Source organism: Nyctibius grandis, chromosome 14 (genome assembly GCF_013368605.1).
Source record: "Nyctibius grandis isolate bNycGra1 chromosome 14, bNycGra1.pri, whole genome shotgun sequence".
NCBI lineage: Eukaryota > Metazoa > Chordata > Aves > Nyctibiiformes > Nyctibiidae > Nyctibius > Nyctibius grandis.
The window spans coordinates 7214703-7235365 of NC_090671.1; the positions used below are offsets into that span (position 1 = coordinate 7214703).

Here is a 20663-nt window from a genome sequence, read left to right on the forward strand (position 1 = left end):
TTGATCTTTGAAATTTTTCTCTTTTCTTGGACCATGGAATCAGTGCAACTCTCATTTCTGAGACCTGCTTTTTTTCCCTCCTTACTGCAGCATTATGCCATCTTTTTGATTGGAAGCTTTTTGGTTTAAGTGTTCAGCAGAAAGATGTAGATAGGTATATAATAATCATTACAGACTTAGCTGTATCTCACACTGTTCCTGTGTGAATCTCCTTTTGTTAGAGTATATGTGTGCTGCAGTCACAGGAACCTGGATTAGCCTCTACTGAGCCCTGTGGTGCTGCAGCGAGAGGATAGGTACCAGTATATAAGCCAGGTAGTTTTAGGCAAGCTCTGTTATCTCTGGCTATGCTGCAAGCTCTGCACTTCAGTTTCTTACTCTTTCCCAAATCTGTATCTGGGGCCAGGAAAGAAGAATTGATTTAGGCATCTGCAGTTAATTTTTCCCTGTGATGTTTCTTTCAGATTTATTTTTTTAAAACCAAACAGCTCAACATCACATACAGGTAGTTAAGCATTTATCACAGTTTCTTTTGTATTGAATCCGATGGAGTAACTGGTATCACAGTAGGTAATGTGGTTGACTGGATGAAAATACAGTGTACTTGTTTAAACATAGCAGTGCTTTTTGAGTTGAAGAGTTTCCTTCCCCACTCCCCAAAAATAAATGAAAGCAATTCTCTAACTACTTTTTCCTAAAGAGGAAAAAAGCTGGATATATTAAAAACTACACAATTATTCTTAGAATATATGAAAACTTGCTATACAAGCCTCAGATTATTACATGATCTGTAGTTTGAAATGGACTCATATTTTATACAATGTGCATGGAAATTGCAGCCTATTTCTTTTCCAGTTTGCAAGATAGGGCACTTGCAGTTGTGTATGTGGAGCTTCCCCACCTGCATCTGGAAGGAAACACTTGGTAATTTGTAAACCAAGTTAGAATTATTTGCATATATATTTTGAAAATCTGTATTAGTGTTTCTTGTTCTTTCTTAGGAACATTTATTTAAATTAATGTTTTTTTTTTTAAAAAAAGCATTATATATAACTGGCCTTTTATGAGATGGAAATTAACTTATAAGTGTCATAAGAAAATGCCTTTAAGAAAACAGTTATTTCCAGGAAAGGTCATTGTTTAGATGTAAAAATATTGGTGCTTACTGTGTTTAGTCTGCCTTTCCAAATTTTGTAAACATCTTTCTATTTTTCTTTTGAAGTAGTTTTAAAATACTGTCTGCAGGTTTGGCTGCTAACTCTAAATTTTTAGCAACAGTATCTGGTCAGCCACAAGATGAGTATTCATACATGATATGCTTTGAGTGTTGTATCAGAACAAAGCTGCTTCAGCTCACTCAAGCAGTGTACCTCTCTACACACATAAAGGACATGTTTTCTTTATGTAGATTAAATTTTAATTCACAGCTCTGCAAGCATCAAAAGATTTGGATTTTATTGCTTAATTTTCATTATAAGTATTCTTACAAATCTTTGTGAAAGTTATATGTAATGCATTAAAGAATCTGAGATGGGAAAAACAAAGTATTCAATCATATGAATTAATCTAACATTTCCAATTTATAAAGAGGCAAATCGGATCTGTGTTCTACCATGGAAGAAAAAGGTTTAAAGTTTCCTGGATTTTGGATTCCTCATGAAATTATTTTAAACATGTGGGTGTTTTTTATTACAGCTGCGCCGCATGCAGGAGATGATTGCACAGATGCAAGCCCAAATGAGGATGAAGCCTGGTGATGATTAAGATGCTTAACATCTGGATGCATCAGGTATGATTTTTCTGACTTGTTTACTCTACTTACATGAGATTTTCGCAATGATTATTGTTAATTTTGCACTTTGGACTTGCTTTTACAGTACTTCCAGAACATCACTCAATTTTTTCTGTGTAGACTAGAAAAAAAACATCTATGCAGATGGTACCTTTCCAGCTGTTTTTAAGACCTGTAAATGCTTTTATCTTCAGCATTTTTGGATCATCTGGTTTTGTTTCTCTTAGCAAAAGCTGCTCAGAAAATTAATTTGACTATATATAAATAAAAGTTAGGGTGTTTTGGGGTATGTAGGCTGCTGAATTTATAGCAGTTTTTTCAAAGAACCAAACAAAATTTTAGACAAACTGGTTACATGTACTGAATACAGACTCCCTTGATATCATATATGATATATTAGGTGGGATCAGAGTGAGTGAAGAAAAAAAATTCTTGTAGCAAATATTAATGCTTTCTTCAGAATGCAGCTCTTCTGGAATAATTTTTCTTTTAAATGCAAGAATAAAATATAGAAGAATATGAGGAGTCTTGTTGCTTAATACTTTAGTTTAATACTCTAGTTGTGATTGCTGGTCTTCTGGAATGTAAAGCTTGAATAAAATGGATTATATTATCCCTTATGACCTTGTAGCAGCTGCCAACATTCCAAGCCTAAAATAAGGAGATTTTTTGTTGCCTTTATTTGAACCTTCAGTCTTCCTGTTTATATTAAAAAAAAAAAAAAAAAAGTCTCATAAGCAATAAACTTATTCACTGGATTCCTATTTAAGCAGATGTTGATGGTTTTACTGGTATGTGCACTGTGATCTTTGAGTGAAGTAGTTAAGGGGAAAAATTAATTCAAACTCAGGTTTCTTACTGTCACAATGCCAAGTCTTGCAGATAGAGGAGTCTTCATATCATGTCGTCCAACTTCCATACTAAGATATATTTTCCCAGAGTTGGAAATCTAAACACTGAGGATAATTTTGTGGCTGACCATGCAGTGTGTGCGATAGCAGTGTCTGACATAAAGCTCTTGCTTCCCCAGACAGGAGCTGGTAATTATGCAGCCTGTTAAATATTTTAGTCTGAACTGAAGGTCCCAAGTTTTCATGGTGACTTTGTTATCATATGGCCAAACTCAGATCGCTTGTGAAAATGGCTGTTTGATGTAGGAAACCTTATGTAGTGTAAATTACTATTACTATTTTGTGCAAAGGAGCTCTATTCTTTCTGTGACTTACAAATCACATTTAGTCACATGGCATCCTTTAAACTGATAACTGGGTAAGAAAAAAAAAAACCTAAATCTAACAGGCTTGTCCATAGCTGTTGCTTGCAGAGCACAGGATGGCAAACGATACAAATATATTCAGAGCTCTTTCTTTAGTTCCTAGATACTGGATTTGCTGTGAAATCAGTATCTGAGGGCTAATAGGAGGCAGTATTCCCACTAATGGTTAGCCAGTAATGGCACCAGAATTCCCTGTGTTTCACAGCTTCTGCCAATACTGGATGTGATATTTATAAAAACAAATCGGAGCATGGTTTGTCCCAGGCTGAATTTGCAGCCGTGGATACATAAGTAAACAGAGTTCTGAGCATGCTCATGTGCATCCAAGTGAGATGTTAATTTGTAGATACTTTTTGTTGCTAATCTGGAATGTATCTTGGACCACTAAATGTGTTAAGCAGGAGAGCTTTGCAGATTTAACTAAGCATCCACATGATCTTGTTGTGATTTAGTTTGAACTAAATCCTAAGAAAGTTGTTCTGAAATACTGAATGTGAACAAATTTGAGAATGATTTGAATGAGATCTTCATATGTGGAGGTCCTGCTGTTTATTTGGAATCTGCTAAACCACATTTCTGCAGCTGCTAGAGAAATCACTGTTTGACAGATTGCTTTCAGGAAAGAATTTTGAACTTCTTTTTGTTACCCTTGAGATATTGATTGATTGATAGAGTTTTAGCATAATTTGTTGGCTAACATGCACAGTCAGAACTGCAGTTGCTGTCCTGCAAAACCAGAGTGTTGCTGTATGATCCTGTCCGCATGTTGAAGTAAATCCTCACCTAGAACTTAGCCTTAGGGAGGTTTCTCTCATGCATGTTAACTGACTTCGCAGTTTAGGAGGAATGATGATTTCAACCTCCAGCATTCCCATCAGATGTGTTTGCGGTATTTTATTGAACTCACTATTTCCAGAGAAACCAGGAAACTTGTAATTAACACAATAGTTAACAGAACCAAACTGCCAACAAATTTAAATATACTTGATATCAATCTTTTTGTTCTGTCACAGCTTATCTTGAGCATCTCTCAGGTTCTAGTTTTACAAGAACTTTAAAGGATCAGCTCTGCTACTGAGAGTATAGTCTCTCCCCCAGCTGCTCTTTTGTACCCTTAGTTTGTGCTGAGAAAAATATATAACTTTATAGATAATTCATGTAAAAATTAATGCTTTCACTCTTTTATTTTGGACAAATACATGTTTATTGTTTTTCTTCAAAAGTCCCTTAAAAATATTTTCCCCTTCTTAAAGCACAGTTATAAAGGTGTTTTCAGATATTTTGTGAAAAGAGAGGTGTGGTGTAAATACCTTTGTAGATAAGAGCTGGAGAGTAGACAGTAGGATCATGAAATGTGGTAATATCCAAATATGTGAAATACCCACTTCTGGTTTCAGATTTATTTCAGGGTGGGGAGAAGATTGCTGAATGTTTTTGGGCTTTCTGAAAAGAGTCTGGCATTGCGTAATGATTAAGAAGTGCTAAACTCAAATCCTTGCCAAAAAGGCTGACAAGTCTGTATTATCATGAAGTGCCACACAGATGGGATGACTGGAAGGTCTGGTTTGTGTGATCCCTTTTTAATAGGGGCGTCTCTAAAGGTTTTATGGAAGGAGCAAAGGGAGAATTTACTTCAAGCAGTTTCCTTTACTTTCAAGGTTAGAGTAAGAGAAGCATAAGGGGAGTGACAAAGGCAAAGATTATATGCAGGAAATAATGCTCAACGTTTCCAAAAAGGATGGACAGATTTCTTGCTGTGGAGAAGTGGAAACCTGAGGGGGAATGAAGAAGAGCACTGGTGGAGACTGGGTTAGAAGCAGGAAAGAAAGATGACTTTGGAAACAGTAGTGACCAGTGTGCCAGCTGCAGGTTTTGACAAAAGCCTGTGAGTACAGACTTAAGGTACATGATGGTGGTGATTAAGAGCTTTTGAGAGCAGCCCTAGCAAAGGTGTGTTGTCCTACACTTTTGTCTGTTCCCTCTGAACATTTCATAGCTTCTGTGTACAAACAGTGCAGGTGGAGGTGTTTGTAGCGGTCCATGTGAAGCATGGTGAAGACTTCAAGACAAGCTTGATTTTTCAGATTTTTTGCTTCTAAAATGCAGGACACTGCTGTAAAGTGTAGGAGCTTATTGCTGCTTATATTTGACAGTTCAAATGAAGGATTGGAGGGGAAGGAGATGGAGGGGTGAAATAAGTTACCAAAAACAGATTCAGTTTTATTTGGATACTCAAATACAAAATGCTTTTGAAATAAGCCTGCAGTAATTCCAACAGCATATTTACTAGTTTCTCAACTTGTCCATTTCAGATGAGCAAATATTACAAAAAGCTGGAATTATTTTTTCAAATGAAATGGTTATTGATGGGCGTTTCTTCCCTTCCCTTCCCTTCTCTGTTTCTGGAGGCGTAGCTCTTTGCAATCTGTTTTCCTCTTGTTACTCGTACAAATCTGGATTGTGTGTCTTCCACTCAGCTTCAAGATCGTACTGGGACAAACCAGTAACAGAAGCCAGGTTATGGAAAACAAATATAGCCGGCTGGAAATGTAGTTATGGTTAGGGAAGTGTGTTCAGAACAAAAACCACGCATCTTGCACTTAAAATATCTGTAGGATGTTGAAAATTCTTTTAGTATAGCTCATGATTTCCACAAGTGTTTTAAAGCCTCCTGAGCTCACTAACACTGTTCTGATTCTTGTTAAGAGCACTACTAAAGTACCAAACAACTAGTTCTTTCTACCAGTGAACTGATATCATTTAACAGAGCAACACAAAGCATTGCCATAGCAACCAGCCTTCTAAAACGATGCTGCTGAATGCTGAATTGATCTGACGAGAAATGTCATTTGAGGAAGTAAAGATCATGTTGTAGTTTTTGGCAGCTGAAATTGAGAGCCTAGAGAATGTGAAGTTGAGCAAATTTGTGGCACTTGGAACGACTGCCTGGCACTGCCAGTGGATGTTTCTCTGGCTAGAAACTAGACTAGAGGAGTGCCATCGTTCTCCAGCTCTTTTCAGCTCTTCTAACTGTGGAGTTGTTCAGCAAACCCTGCATTGATGGGCTAGCACAAGTTTTCATTTCCATTAGGCAGTAGACTTCTGATAGAAATTGTCGTTTTTCCTCTGGTACTGTACAACAGAAGTGCTGAACTTGTATGGCTCCATAGGACCTTGAAGTTCACTTGTATAGAAAGGTCTTAGCAGCATCCTCAAGAGCCACCTTGTAGGTGGTGCCCATCTGCCTTTGTGTATAATGTGCAGAGAGACAGATGACAGTGTGATGACTTTTAATCCTTGATGTATAGAACAGTAACGCTTTCATTTGAGTTTGTTCATCTAAAAGTAATATCTTGCATCTCCCTATTAGTCCATACTGCTCTCAGTTGGTGGGACAGTCATGTTGCTGGATTGTAAGTAGAACATAATAAAAGACGATGTTGTACTTGGATTGTGACCTTGGCTGTTCCACAGCATCTCCGTCTGTGGCCTTTGACAGAAAATAAGTTGTGCAACTCTTCCCAATAGGAAAAAGGTAGCACTTCGTTGAAATTGTAGTCTTCAAAGCGTTGTACAGAAAAAATATGTATCATTAATATGATACTTAAGTCTGAAGTATTAGTCAGGTCTGTAAACCTCCTGTACCTAAATATTGCCTGTCTTCTGGCTCTTAAAGAAACTTGCTTGGGTTTTTATCTGTCTGCATTTTCTGTATGCAAATTTTCCAGGAGCTTGTCAGGACCTGTTTCTATAAGAAAAATTCTCTCCTAGAAATAGTGGTGTATCATTTTTAACACTGTAGGATTTATGCACCTTGAACAGCCTGTTCCCATTGAGGTCAATTTCCAGAACTGCTCTGCCTATAGAGGCAAGGAGAGAGAAATGGTCCCCCCATCTCCCAAAAACCAAAACACTCTCTACTTTGTAGACTTAAAAGCTTTCTAAGGAATGACACAATGTTTGCAAAACATAAAATGAAAAATATTGAAACACCCAGTAGCAAGTTTTTCTGATATTTTCACATAATTGCCCAAACTGTAAACTTGTATCAGGAAATGGATTAATGCAAATTGGTTCAATTTTTGCCAAGTGATCCCAGAGAGTATAAAATAGAGAGAATATAAAATTCCTAAGGGGTCACTGCAGAGATCTTGTTTTGCGCAGAAATGTCAGGGGCGAGTGGAAATATATTTATTTGCTTTTCGGTAATGTGTCGGTGCCTTGGGAACGATGAAGTCCACAGTGCAGCGGCACCTTGCACTCTGCCTCTGAGAGGCTTAAATACCCAGGAATGACACAACTGACATATTCCACCTCTTCCCGTATCTCAGTGACACACTGCTGCATGCAGTGCAGCTGGTGGGTGCGTACGGGATGCAGGGGCTGAGGGGAGGTGCTTGGTGCCAGAATTTCTCAGGCATAGTGGGCCGGAGTGGAGTACACAGACCTACCAGGTCTGTGCCAAAGCCTGACGTAGTATCATGGGGGACCAGTAAATGCTTCAGGCCACCTTTTGCTAAACAAACACTTTCAGAGGAACATTTCTTACAGTTCTAGAGCTTGGAGCCTGGTATGTGTATATGACTCAGTGGATATTAACCCTATTAGCACATTAAATTAACTGGTAAACATTGGAAAGCAGTTCAAAGGCCAGTTTTGTAACTTAGTATATACTTGGCTGATGATGCTTGCAATGGGGAAGTACAAGGTGTTGCTACAGATAGCAAAAGGAAAGGGAACAAACTTGAAGCAGTGCAGTCAACAGAGCATGACTGAAGTGTCAGAAACCCAAAATATTAGGGGTGTGAGTGACAAAATGAGTCAAAACTAGCTAACGACAGGACACTGGTGTCATCCAATACTCATTCTTTTTGGAAAGATGCCATTTCTCAAAGTTCTTGCTAATGATTGGACGCTCAAAGGGCTGTAGCTATAACATAAAATGGGTGCTATTTAAAGAAAAATAATGTAGGTCAGTGAGAAAATGTAACTGCTTATAAAATTTCTCTCATCACGAATTTAAAAGTGTACATGGAGAGATGTCAAGTTGCCCTGCATTGTAGTGGTGTTCTTGGAAACAGCTGGGGGGGATGCAAACCCATTCCTTCCCCAGGCTTTTGAAACCTTTACAAATATAGGGTTCTGAGCTGTCTGACCATGTGCATCAGGGTGCAGGTGGATGTAGTGCTAGTTATGATACTTACTGAGCAGGTTTTGTTTTCATGGCACACTGGAGAAATGTATCGTCTTTCTTAAGCAGTGGTATGAATTCACATTGCAGATGGAGGCATTTATTAAAGGTATGTATTGGTGAAAGGAGTATGGGGGACTGTGAGGTTAGTCTAATAAAACTGGAGATCAAACTTGTAAAGAACGGTATCAACCTCATGTATCATAAAATATCACCTTATAAGGAGATCAGGAGGAAAGAGCAGTGAAATGAATCCACACTGAAAATGCACAAACGTACTCTGCCCAAGTATGTTCTATGAGCATATAAATGTGGGTATCGTGTTGCTAATGCCGGTAACATCAGTGCACAGCTGTGCTTATAACCCGAGCCTTCACGTTTATTGGAAATTCCAGTCTTTTTGTGAGTCTGAAACATCAGTTATGGTTTCCTCTTGAGGTATCTTCTGTAACAGATTAGAGTTAGGCAGACAATGGCAGAAATTTAGTTTCTCTTTCATACTCAAAGTAGCAGTGTAGTACAACAGGTTAATTTTGAATTTGAATATCGAATTTGATCAGCAATGTACGGATTCTGGCTTTAAAGGCTTAATGCTGGCTTGCTTGTTCTGGTTGTTATGGGAAGTGATGGCCTCCTTGAAATGTTAAGTAATTGTGTATTGAACAGAATTCCCACTGTGAGAATGGCAAAGAGCAAAGGACCCTGTTGTCAGCTTTCCTTGCTCCTTATCCCAGCTGCAGTCAGCAATTGTAGTCTGGGTGAGTGTTGCACTGTACTTTGCAAGTGACTTGACCCAATAATGTTTTCTAGGATATTTCTTTTTTCCATCCAGATGAATGTTTAGATTAAGCTATTTTTTCCTGTTGGGAATGAGTATCACAGAATCAGTCAGGTTAGAAGAGACCTCTGGGATCATCGATTCCAACCATTGCCCTGACACCACCCTGTCAACTAGACCATGGCACTAAGTGCCATGTCCAGGCTTTTCTTAAACACACCCAGAGATGGTGACTCCACCACCTCCCTGGGCAGCCCGTTCCAATGTCTTAATAACCCTTTCTGAAAAGAAATTCTTCCTAATGTCCAACCTGAACCTCCCCTGGCAAAGCTTGAGGCTGTGTCCTCTTGTCCTATGGCTAGTTGCCCGGGAGAAGAGGCCGACTCCCACTGCGCTACAGCCTCCCTTCAGGTAGTTGTAGACTGCAATAAGGTCACCTCTGAGCCTCCTCTTCTCCAGGCTAAACAACCCCAGCTCCCTCAGCCGTTCCTCATAGGTCAGACCCTCCAGACCCTTCACCAGCTTGGTCGCCCTCCTCTGGACTAGCTCCAGCACCTCAACATCTTTCTTGAAGTGCAGGGCCCAGAACTGGACACAGTACTCAAGGTGCGGCCTCACCAGTCTCCCAAGTTCCAAATCTGACACAGCTTCTTAAGCAGGGCCCAATTTTCAGGGAAAGCTGGAATTCTGCTTTCTTTGTAGCAGCCGTTTCGATTGGCAAGTAGCTATAGAGACATCCAAAGCTAGTAGTTATTTTTGAAATTGCAGACCAGTATCCCTTCTTCCAGCCGTATGAATACTGCTGTATGAATGCTTGAAAAAATCTGTTTGCTTTCCTGAGAGTTGTTTGTGCATGACATCAAATTTGCTGCTTACTTTTAGCCCTGTTTAGATAAGTGGTTTTCATTTTCCTCACCAGAAGTAACACTTCATATAACAGGCTGACTAAGGTTGGTTTCTTGTGTGCATTGCTGTTGAGATGAGCTGTAACGCAGTTCTTGTATTCTTGCAGATGGAGGGGGCTGTGGATGCTTAAAAAGTTACATAAGAAAGTATGTAACTAAAAATAGATTCTTGCTTATGTGCTCTTATTAGACATTCATGATAAATATTTGGGGCCAAACTGCATCTGACTCAGCTGATCTAGTTCTAGTGCAGGTCCTTGTGATGCAGTAACCAAAATGCCCTGTTCCCTGGATTACGCTGCTTTGCTTGGAGGGGCTCAGACTGCCCCAAACACTCTGACTGTGCTGCGAGTTTGTCCTTTCTAATGCTCTTTGTTTTCCACTTTTGTTCGCAGCAGCATACAGTTCTCTAAGTGGATGGGTGCTCTCTTTTCTTTGACCGAATGGTAACGTTCCAATGCAAAAGCTGGATGCTGCAGATCAAGACCTGCGTTAAAACAAACACAAAGTCTGAAGATCGTGTTGTAAAATGGCTTGTTTTATATATTCAATGTTAATCAAGTTATATTGTATCTTTTTTGATTCTTTTGGTAACACTGTCTTCATACTTATAAATGTGGTTTTATTATCCTTCCTATACCCTTTTATACCGAAACTGATAGAGTACAGTGTTTGGAGTAGTCATTGTGATGGGTTTAAGGAGTTAATCGTGTATCTGCTAGGTTATTCTGAACAGTTTCGTGATTAATACTAAAAGACTTTGTGGCCTGTTTACAGTAAATGTATGTGTGTTTGCACGGTATCATAACTTTCACCTGCCATTTGAAGTCATTGTGTATCGTATCAGTTTCATAACTTTCTCTGTGCTTTGGTTACTTTCGAAGCTTCATCTCTGGTGATTTATATTTGTGTGATGTATGAGAAAATGTACAAAACACTGATGATTCACCAGTGATGCAAAGAAGCTGACTTTCCTAAATCATCGTGCCTTAACATACCATAAACACTATGCATGCCAACAGCTTCTGTGGATGCCTCTGAAGATTTGTCTTCAGATCTCAAGTATTGATTGCAAGAATTTCTGTCACAGGCATTTTTATCTGTCAGCTGAGCGATGGCATGTACTGAACTTTTTATATACCACAACACTAATTTTCATTGAAGTTTTGTAATAAACTGTACGAATGTGGAAAATACTGAATTTCAGGGTGGTTTTTGTTGGGTTTTGGATTTTGGCTTTTTTAAGCTAATCTGTGAAATGTTGTCAAGGCGTCGTGCACAGTGCGTAGTCAAAGGAATCATGATATTTACCCTGGAAATGAACGTGTTTTTTAGAATTTGTGTACTTACAAACTGCTTTGATTTAATTTCAAGACAACTTTAGAAGTATTTTAACTGGAAGTTAGGTAGCGAGACTTTGCGTCTACTTCCCCCCCCAAGTTCATCAGGCACCTACTGACATCTTTTAGGTGGGTAAATACCTTGGAAAATCTGATCTCACACCTTAGTTTACAAATTCATGAATGTTGCTGTTTCCTTTATGTCATTACTGAATGTGTAGCTCTCTTCTGCATGCTTTTGTAGTCTTGTGTGTATTGTATATGCATAAGCGTAAATTATTTTGCAAATATGGGATTGAGACACTTTGTCTTCTGTACTAAATTGGGGTGTCTTTCATGTAATAATTAGTCCTAATTTTGCTGTCTAGCAACGAGTCTTTAGTCAGGATAGGATTAACAAATGATTTGCATTACAGGGATGCATATTTGGCTCGTGTTGGAGTTGAACTGCATAAAATGGACGTTACATTGTTATCTCAGTGGCTGCTATAATGAAGTTGAAAGAAAAAATGGAGTGAGAGATTTGTGCTCACACAAAGTATCTTCAGGTTTTATGAAGATTGTAATTGTAAGCATGTCTGTCAAGAGGGCCAAGGTGAGAGATTTAACGGTAAACATTTTCTCATGAGTTGTGTGCCATTATGTGCACCTTTCCTGTTGTTTTTCTTCCAGAATTTTGCATCATATTTTGCAGCCTTCTTAAAATGATATGCTGTCCATTTGTGCTTGTGAAAGTCAGGACAGCCACACCCCTCCTGAGAAACCAAGACTTTAGTTACATGTATTGGTTACGTACTGTATGAGCGCTCTGAACAAAGGTAGTGTGAAGGGTTCATCTTTCAAAGCAAACTAGGACAATGGGGAAGCGGGCTTTCAAAAGCATCTAGTCTTTAATTTTGTTAAAAATGGAGCTTTTCCCCCCTCTGCTTTTCAAAGCAAGACACCTAAAGCCAGTGTCACAATTCTTGTGTGCGAAGCCTCAGCAAACAGATTCTCAGTAGCAGATATTGATTATTGATCAATAGACTCTGCCTCCTTCTGGCTTGTGAATTCCAGCTGGAGCACTTTGGCTCAAAACCTGAGATCTGTTTGAATAATAGTCCAAGAAGGGCTTGCAGTACTGCTGATACCAAACCTGACTGCTTTCCTTTCAACGTGGGCTTAATTATTATGCCTTCTACCGCTTCTTTGATGTTGCCTGATGTTAATCTTCAGTTGATTTGAATTTGGTTTTGTTAAAATATTTCACGGCTTAATGGGGGAACATATATTTGTTAAGCCAAGTCTTTGCTACTGTGAAGATCTCTGGAGAGAGGACTCTGGCTAGAGCCCAATTTCTGACCTTGCATTTCCAGTCCTGTCTGTGTCGGCAGTGCCAGGGCCGTGGAAGACGAGTCCCTTTTTCTGAAATCCCCCCCTCTGACTTCTCTGGGCTGATGCTTCTCGGCACTGGGACAAAGTGCCCACATGTAACTATTTTAATGACTGTTGAGCAGGATCAAGGAGCAGGTGACTGCAGTCCTTTTGGTCTTCATTACATTTAAAACACTGGCAGATGATAAAACAACTTATGAACGTTTGATTGGTTTGTTGGTGCCTTTAATTGTGGTGTAGAGTCTGTAATGGTGTGTGGCTCTCTAACATTTAAAAACAAGCAAATATGCTGACAATTACCTGATTTATTTCTGATGCTTTGAATCAATGGCTAAAAGTGAGCTCAGGATGAGTTAATGGGTTTTTAAAACTTACATGCCTGGGATTACCAGTCTCTAGTCTTGGGAGTGTCTCCTTGTTTTGATATGAGGGATGTTTTGAATGAGAAGGTAGAAGAAATGGCAAGATAAATGCTGTGATGACTACAGGGATTTGAAAAGTTGGTGCTGTGGCATCAGTGTCAGTTTTGTTCCAGGGCAGGGGAGTGTCCTTGCACTTGTGCAGCCATCACCATGCCAAGCTTATCCTGCCCTGTATTCAGAAGAGTTTCAAGTCTGGTTATTTACCTGTCCTTGAAATGTGGAAGACATGACCACTCCCTGCAGCTGTGGAAGCCAGGCAAGGATCTGGATGTCCTGGGGCTTTCACATCCCCCTCTCCTTGCTCCTTTACTGTTGAGTTGAGGTTCATATGAGCTGTTCTTAAATCATGTGCTGCTACTGCCTTTGGAGTGTTTAAAATGCATTTGAGTTCTCTGCTGCTTTTCCTTAAAAAGTTATACTGACAGCTTTTACCTAAAGTAACTTCCCACATCACCTCTTTAAAAGATTGTAATGGAAACAGCATTCATTCCTACTTTGCACAGTACGGTTGCAGTATGATTCAGGACTTCCCACTGTATTTTGAGATGCTAAATCTGGAAGCGCACTTCCTATTTATTCCATTGGTGTTTATTTTTTTCAAAGGGTGTTATTCCTTCTTTCTGTGCGAGAGGGGGGAGCGCTTTCTATTCTAGCGCTTAAGCCTCCTGCGAGGTGTACGCAGGCACGGCTCCGGGTGCTTTGAATGGGCCCTGGCTGTGGCTGCCAGCCGGTGCCAGCGGCGGGCGGGGGCCGCTGCCGGGTGCTCCAGCCGGGGGGCGATGCGCCAGCGCGGGGGTCGCCGCCCCGGCCCGGCCCTCACACGGCGGAGGGCGGCGGGGCCGGGGCGGGCGCGGGGCGGGGCGGGCTCCCGGGATTGGCGGCCCCGGGCCGGCCCCGGCCCCTCCGCGGCGGCGCCCTCGCCGCGCGCACACACGCGCGCACACACGGCGCTGGTACCGGCTCCCGGCGGGCAGGGCCGCCGGCGGCACCATGAGCACGGGCATGCGGTACAAGAGCAAGCTGGTGAACCCAGGTGAGGCGGCGGGGGCGCGCGGCCGCCCCGCCCCGCCCGCGGCCCGCGCTCCCCTCACGCCTCACTCTCTCTTCTTTTCTCTCCCCGCTGCCGGCTCCCGCCGCGGGCACCCCGCCCTCGCCGATCCGCCCCGCAGAGGAGAAGCAGGTAGGTGGGCTCCCCGCCGGCCTCGGCTCGCCGTGGCCGCTGCAGCCACGGCCCCGCTCGGCCGGAGCTGCCCGCGGTGATGCGGCAGCGAGGCGGTGTCCTGGTACCTGGGCACGGCGGCCCTTTTATAGCTGGATTCATCCGGGAAATGGGTGTTTTGCCTCCTTCGCCTCCCTGGGCTTTCGGGTGGGTTTCTTTTTGTTCGGTGCCTTTGGGTGTGTCGGGTCGGTCCGGATGCAGAACGGCAGCGCAGGGCTGGCACAGGCGTTTCAGCATGAGGAGCACGTCTGCCCGGCCCGCGCCCCCCCCGCAGCCCAGCCGCAGGCACGGCCCGGCCCGGCCCCGCGCTCCTCGGTGGCACAGATCCCCACCGCGGGGGCGGCCGGGGCTTGGGCGTTGGGGAACATCTGTTTTGCTTTGCAAAGCAAATAGCTATTTGGAGACATGCCTTTGAGTCCTGGAGGGAGAGAGGGGGGTGATGCAATCGGATGACATCGACAGGTTTTTGTTCACTGTTTGATATTTGGAGGGGTTCAGGGTGTTTGACAGGAAAAGGAATCCTCTGCTGAGGCTGAACGTCTAGGTAAGGGGTTATCAGCAGAGTCCCTCGTGTTCCTTAGCACCCGTCATCATGATGTAGGCATTGTCTGCTGTATATGGAAGAGCTTTTCTGTCTCACAAAGGTAGGGACGGAGGCGATGGTTGGCACAGCAGGGGCAGCGCGATGGGTCTCTGCAGCAGGAAGAAGTCCACCCGTTCCCAGCTTGGCTTGCGCTTGCCTTTGGGTCCAGTCTTTCTTTGGGGCTCTTAATTCCTTATGCAGCAAACACCTCACCTGCCGAGCCAGTGGCACTGCACAGCCTTTCTGGACCACAGAAAAGCAAACTAGTTTTGTAGCAGCTGACCGCTGCAGGAGATGGTGTTTCCCCATATCATGCAGACTTGGGCGATATGAAAAGACACCTGTGTGTTTTTGTGAGCTGCTGATTGCAGTGATGAAAGGAACAAAGTAAATCCAGGGATAATAGGATACTGGAGTCGTCAGGTGCATTTTTCCTAAGCTACTTAGGGTTTTGCTAGTATTTTGTAGTTATTTGTGAGTATTGCTGTTAATTCTTTTTTTTTATTCCTGGAGGGAAATAATCCAGAACGTGTTCTGAAATTGTAGAAAATTTGGTGTAAGCTGTGAACTGGAGAGGAGCTTTGTGACCCCCCCAAAAACGGTGCTATTCTTTAGTTCATTTGTTTTTTAAATACAGAGGGAAGCAGGTTATGTATAATGCTCCTTTCTGCTCTTTCCCCAGGGGAAGAAGTGAGGTAGAGATCAGAGGAGACTGTTGTAGATGTTATCATAATTCCTGAAGGCCCTTGTCACACTGCATAGGCAAGAGAGGGCTGGAGTCTGTACCCCGAAGAGTTCGTGTCTGCAGGAGAGCGCAGCGTTCTGCTGGGGCAAAGGAGATCTGTCCTTAAACGTGTAGGCGTGTGCGTGTGTATCCACGGATCTTATGCTGAGAGCGTAGAGCGGGTCTTGCATGACAGAGCACAGTTCATTATGAATTTGTGCCAGCCATGTTACTTGTGGATGGTGGAAGGAAACGAAGCTGTGAATAAAAAGCAATCTGTTAAGATAGAAGTGAACATGCAAAAACACAAAGGATCTTTATTTAGCATCCTTTGAGAGCAGGGATTTTCTCCTGTGCCGCCTTGTTCCAATCCACTCGCACGTGGCAGCAGGTAACAGTTTAAAAGGTTTACTAAAGCTGTGATTTTTTTCCTGAACCAATTTTTCAAAATTTGTTGTAAAAGCTATTTTTTATAAATAGTTGGGAAATGAAGTGAGCTTCTGAGAGGGCAGTACAATAGATCGCATGCCGGTAGGGTAGCCTTCAGTAAAATCTTAATGACATTGATGACTTGCTGAGTCCAAAAAATGGAGCAATGTGGTGTCAAAGAATGTGTCTTCGTCTTCCCTCATAGCGTAGTCAGGGCTGAAGCATCGTCTGGGTCCAGGGGACTCTGATTTGCAGGTTGGACTCCTAATTGCTACCATTTATGAAGAGAAAATAATGGTAGATTCCCCACGTTTCTGATTTCCAAGGAATGACCTCTTAGTTGGTGTATTTGGCACTGAACTCATGTGCCACTGAGGTCAGTGGAGGTTTGATACTGGTTTCCGTGGGCAGAGCATCCACCTTTCCAAGGGGAAAGGTTGTAGCTTAAGACCCTGGACTGAGGGGAACCAGTTTCTGGTTTGAAGCTCTGCAGCAGGTTGCCTGGTGAAAGCAAGCTTGTCAGTCTCATTGTATCTTGGTTCAGCATCTCTCAAAGATGGATGCTTTTTCTCCTAGCAATTTATATACCACTGGAGCACTAAGAGGGATTCTGATGGTGAAGCTGGGTAGGGAAATGAAGCAATGAGTAACATCCCATGTGCAGAAGAGTAGGCCCTGGGTAAGGGAAACCTAGCAATTTGTCAAAAGAGTATTGACTTGAGAACCAAACAGGGCAAGTGCAGTGGATGGATGCTCTGCCAAAGCCTGAGGTGTTGCGGTAGGAGGAGTACAGGTGAAACCTTCCAAATACGTAGTTACGCTGGAGTGTCCTGTCACACTCCTGCAGAACATGCCTCCTAGCTTGTGTTGGTGTGTGTTTGTCTGGGGTGTTACCTTGCCGTGTCTCTGAAGCTGGCTCCTGCTCACTCAGGTCCGTGTCTCTAATGTTCTTTGAAGTCATTGTTTCTGTTTAAATCAGGAGGATGGGAACTGGGAACCTCTCCTTCCCCAGCTGATCTCTCCCCGCCCCATCAACTTGCAAAGTTGTTTGGGTGTGGGAGCAGAGACTATCTGGTGAATCCAGTTCTTTCAGTGGGTTTGAAATTACAGGGCTGTGCCTTTGCATTCAGCTTGGTCCTTTTTTCCACATCAGCATATTTTGAAGTGGTCTGCTTGTCAGTAAAAATATATGGGGGGGGATACTGTGTGTAGAGAAGATGCTGTGCAAAAGGTAGTCTGGCTGGCAGAATGGTTTCGGTGTGATTCTAGGCATTGAGAACTCCTGAATTAATTGCATTTGTGTCTCAGTTTTTGAGAATCTGGGTTTTATATCTTAAAAATGGATATTCAAACTCCTCTACTTTCTTCTTAGAAAAAAAGAAAGCAGCAGAGATTTCCATCATTCCTGGAACAGTAGATATCACAAGGGCAGAGATGTCTTCCATCTAAAATGGCAACCGTGCCAACATAAAGCATCATTTTAATGTCAACCTTCAACCCTACCCTCGCCTACCAGAGGACACTGGCTGATGGAAATCCCCCAGTTCCCTGTTAACATGTGCTGAACCGCCTTCTCCTTTTCTCTGCTGTGCTTGTGGAGAGATAAGCCCAGATGGGCTTACAAGAAAGTGTGCCCCCGAGAAAGCTATGCTCTGCACAGCGCAGAGGTACCCAAGATACCTGCAGATACTGCCCTTGGTGCACTGAGGACAGCTCCAGTGGAGGCAGCTGCTGATGACAAAGCACAGATTAAGAGGAGGGAGCAGTGGTGATTCCTGTGCCTTGAGCTGGTTGAGGATGACTTTAATGTGACCCTCAATTTCTGTGTAGATACCTGTGTGGTGAAAACTGATTAGCCGAGTTTTGTGAAATATGTGATGAAAAGTAGGCGAGTGGTAGGTTGTCTTGTACAGCAATTGTACAATGAAGATCAGAAGCAGATCTTGGTCTTTACGGCATCCCCTCAAACTCTGTGCTGGAGCAGCTTGGAGGATGCGTACCTGCATTACATGTTTGCGGCATTGCCATCTTTCACCGACGTGTCTTCCTTAAATAACAGTTCTTGTAATCTTGTGACTAGGGGAAAGTTGTTCTTGCTTGTGCAGAAAAGCACAGAACCTGGAAGGCAGGGGACCACCGACTTTTAGAATTTTCTCAGAGTTAAACAAATTATTTTATAATTGCGATTCTTTGAGTCATTGGGAGTGGCAATATGGTTCTGTGTTCCTGTGCTGTCTGTCATGCTCTGTATCCATTCAGACAGGGTGGTTGTGGTGAGGGTTTTTTTTTTACTCGGAGAAAGCAAAATTATGTTTGCAGCTTGTGAGTGGGATCTTTCACCACAGCTGGATAGTCTCTCACTGTGTCATAGATCGCCCTGGGTGAGGCTGTTTCTCTTTGACTCCCCATGTTAATGTCTCTTCCAACCTCTGTGTTTTCCAACCCTGGTCTTGCATCCTGGCTACCAAGATGCGCCTGCCAGAAAGGGAGTAGCAAGTTAGTCACAGAATCTGGAGGTAAATACTGGAAACACTCTTAAAGCAGCGTGTCTGCTTGTTTTTCTGATGTCCCAGTGTATCTTGGCCAGACGTACCATAGGAGTGGAAGCTTTTCGTTCTCTGTAAAAAGCCTTGTGTGGGTCGTTAATTTTTTTTGGCCCATTTCAAAAGACAATGTTGGTCTCTTGCCCTCCAAACTGGGTAAAGCCTCTGTGCTCAGAACAGTGTGTCAGGAGCTGGGTGGGACTGCAGCAGGTCAAGCAGCTCAGCCCTGCCTCTCCTGCTGTGCATCTGTCTAAACAGTCCTGCTCCAGCAGGGCCCCGTGTCACACAGATGGGCTGTACTGGGCTGGGGAGGGAAGTCCATCCTGGGCACTTTGACTTCTTTTCTTTTTTTTTCCCCTTCTTTGTCTGCTTGGCTTCTTGGAAAAGGGCTGCAAAAGGAGGTCAGCACATGGACTGAATGGTGAAACAGAACTGCTGGAGTGCTGGGCACAGAATCGGCCTCCTGCTGCTGCTGCTGTCTCTCTTCAATTATTTATGCTCCAAATGGATGAAACAGTCGTTAGTGCAGGGCAGGGGAGAGGTTCAGCCCTCAGTACGAGCCGCAATCTGCAGTTTATGAAAAGGAGAAGTGTGTGTTTCCTGCATAGGAATTTTTGTCCCTTGAATTTCCACGAACTGCTCAGCTACTTGTATGTGAGTCCAAAATTCTGCTGCTCTTGTGTGAATTGCGCAGGGCTGTTTCGGGCACGTTACCAAACGTGTAAGTGTGACAGATGTTGTGGCCTGATCCTCGCTGATGCTAACGAAGTAGGAGCAACCTTCATTTAACCCCAAGAGATGCCTGTGACACTTGCTCGGCTGCTGGGCTGCAGCCTGCTGGGGCATTACAAAAGGCAGCTCACAATTGCAGAGGTGAAAATGTTGCTGCCCTTTGAATGAAGGAGAAACCCAGTCCCTGATGCTTTTAGTCTCCAGAGTCAAGGAGTCTCTTACAACCACTTAACACTCTCGAAAATGATGCTGACTTCACACTGATGCCATTCTTCATTTGATTGTTCTAGCAATAAATGTAAGGGGGCTATGACAGTTACCTGAAAAAGTTGAGGAAAGGCAAGTTTAGAAAGAGAAACAACTGGTGGAGTTCAGTGTCTCTAGGGCCCGTAGTGCCCACCCTCAGTTTCAGTCTAAGTCGCTGTTCATTAAATACCCAATAACATGGACATCCTGGAAGTCCAGGGGAGATTCCGCCTTCAGCCAGCTGGTTGCTTGCTGTGCCAGGCCAGGCTGGGTCCCTGCTGTGTATCTTTAGAGCTTTGCCAAATTAGTTTTAAATGTTCAGTCCAAGGGGTTTCCCTAGTGGTTTTGGGACACCCCACTGCCCACAGCAGTGGCTCCTATAACCATGCTGCAGCTACTGCTCATACATGATGAAACCAAGCCTGGAGAGCTCTGCTCCATCTTCAGGCACTTCTTGCTGAGATACCTCTCGGCTAAGCCAAGAGGGTTCCTCTCCTGTTGTTTCTCTTCCAGTTCAAGTGGCTTCTGTGTTACTTTTTTCCTGGATAGCAGAGCATGAACTGGAGGGCACCTTCTTTGCTCACCTGCACAGCTTTCTTGCCTGAGCAACACTAAGCCTTTGTCCCCTTCTTGCCCAAGGCAGAGATTTCCCTGAGACAGTGAAACCACACAGAATAATCCTCTAATACTCGTGAAAGAAACTTGTGGCATCTCTAATACATTGTGTGACTTCAGATTTTTGTGTAGCATATGCAAGTTGTTTCATAGCACACTGGAATAATTCCCATATGGGCTGGATTTTGTCTGTGTGTGTGTGCGTGTGTATGTCTACAGTGTGGTTAGCCTCGAAGCACAGGAAAAAATGTTTGTCTGCTGCTACACATTCCTTTTCTCCCAGAGAATTGTCCCTGGAGCTGGGAAGAGGTTTGCAGTCATCTTGTTCCCACAAGGGTGTTCAGGAGCTGGATTTGTGTGTGGTTCATCAGAAAAGCTGGGATCACATCCCAGAACACGAGCTCCTCATCAGCACGTGTGCTGCTGTTCATCCACCACTTGGTACCCAGACACCTTGTGTAAAGGAATAGGGGAAGGTGGCACTGAGCGTGCCG

General features: G+C 43.1%; 1 protein-coding gene across 3 annotated transcripts in view; it reads left to right on the top strand.

The window, feature by feature from the left end:
• LOC137670132 (septin-2) overlaps nt 1–11136 on the top strand; it is a 38685-nt gene extending 27549 nt beyond the window's left edge. For 2 of the 3 annotated variants that reach the window (XM_068412782.1, XM_068412784.1), the window contains 2 exons: nt 1696–1789; nt 10338–11136. In XM_068412782.1, coding sequence (XP_068268883.1) covers nt 1696–1764 — 69 coding nt within the window. In that variant the 3' untranslated portion in view covers nt 1765–1789; nt 10338–11136. The remainder of the gene's footprint in view (nt 1–1695; nt 1790–10337) is intronic. The other variant, XM_068412783.1, reaches the window with a different exon arrangement.
• Nucleotides 11137–20663: the final 9527 nt, after the last annotated feature.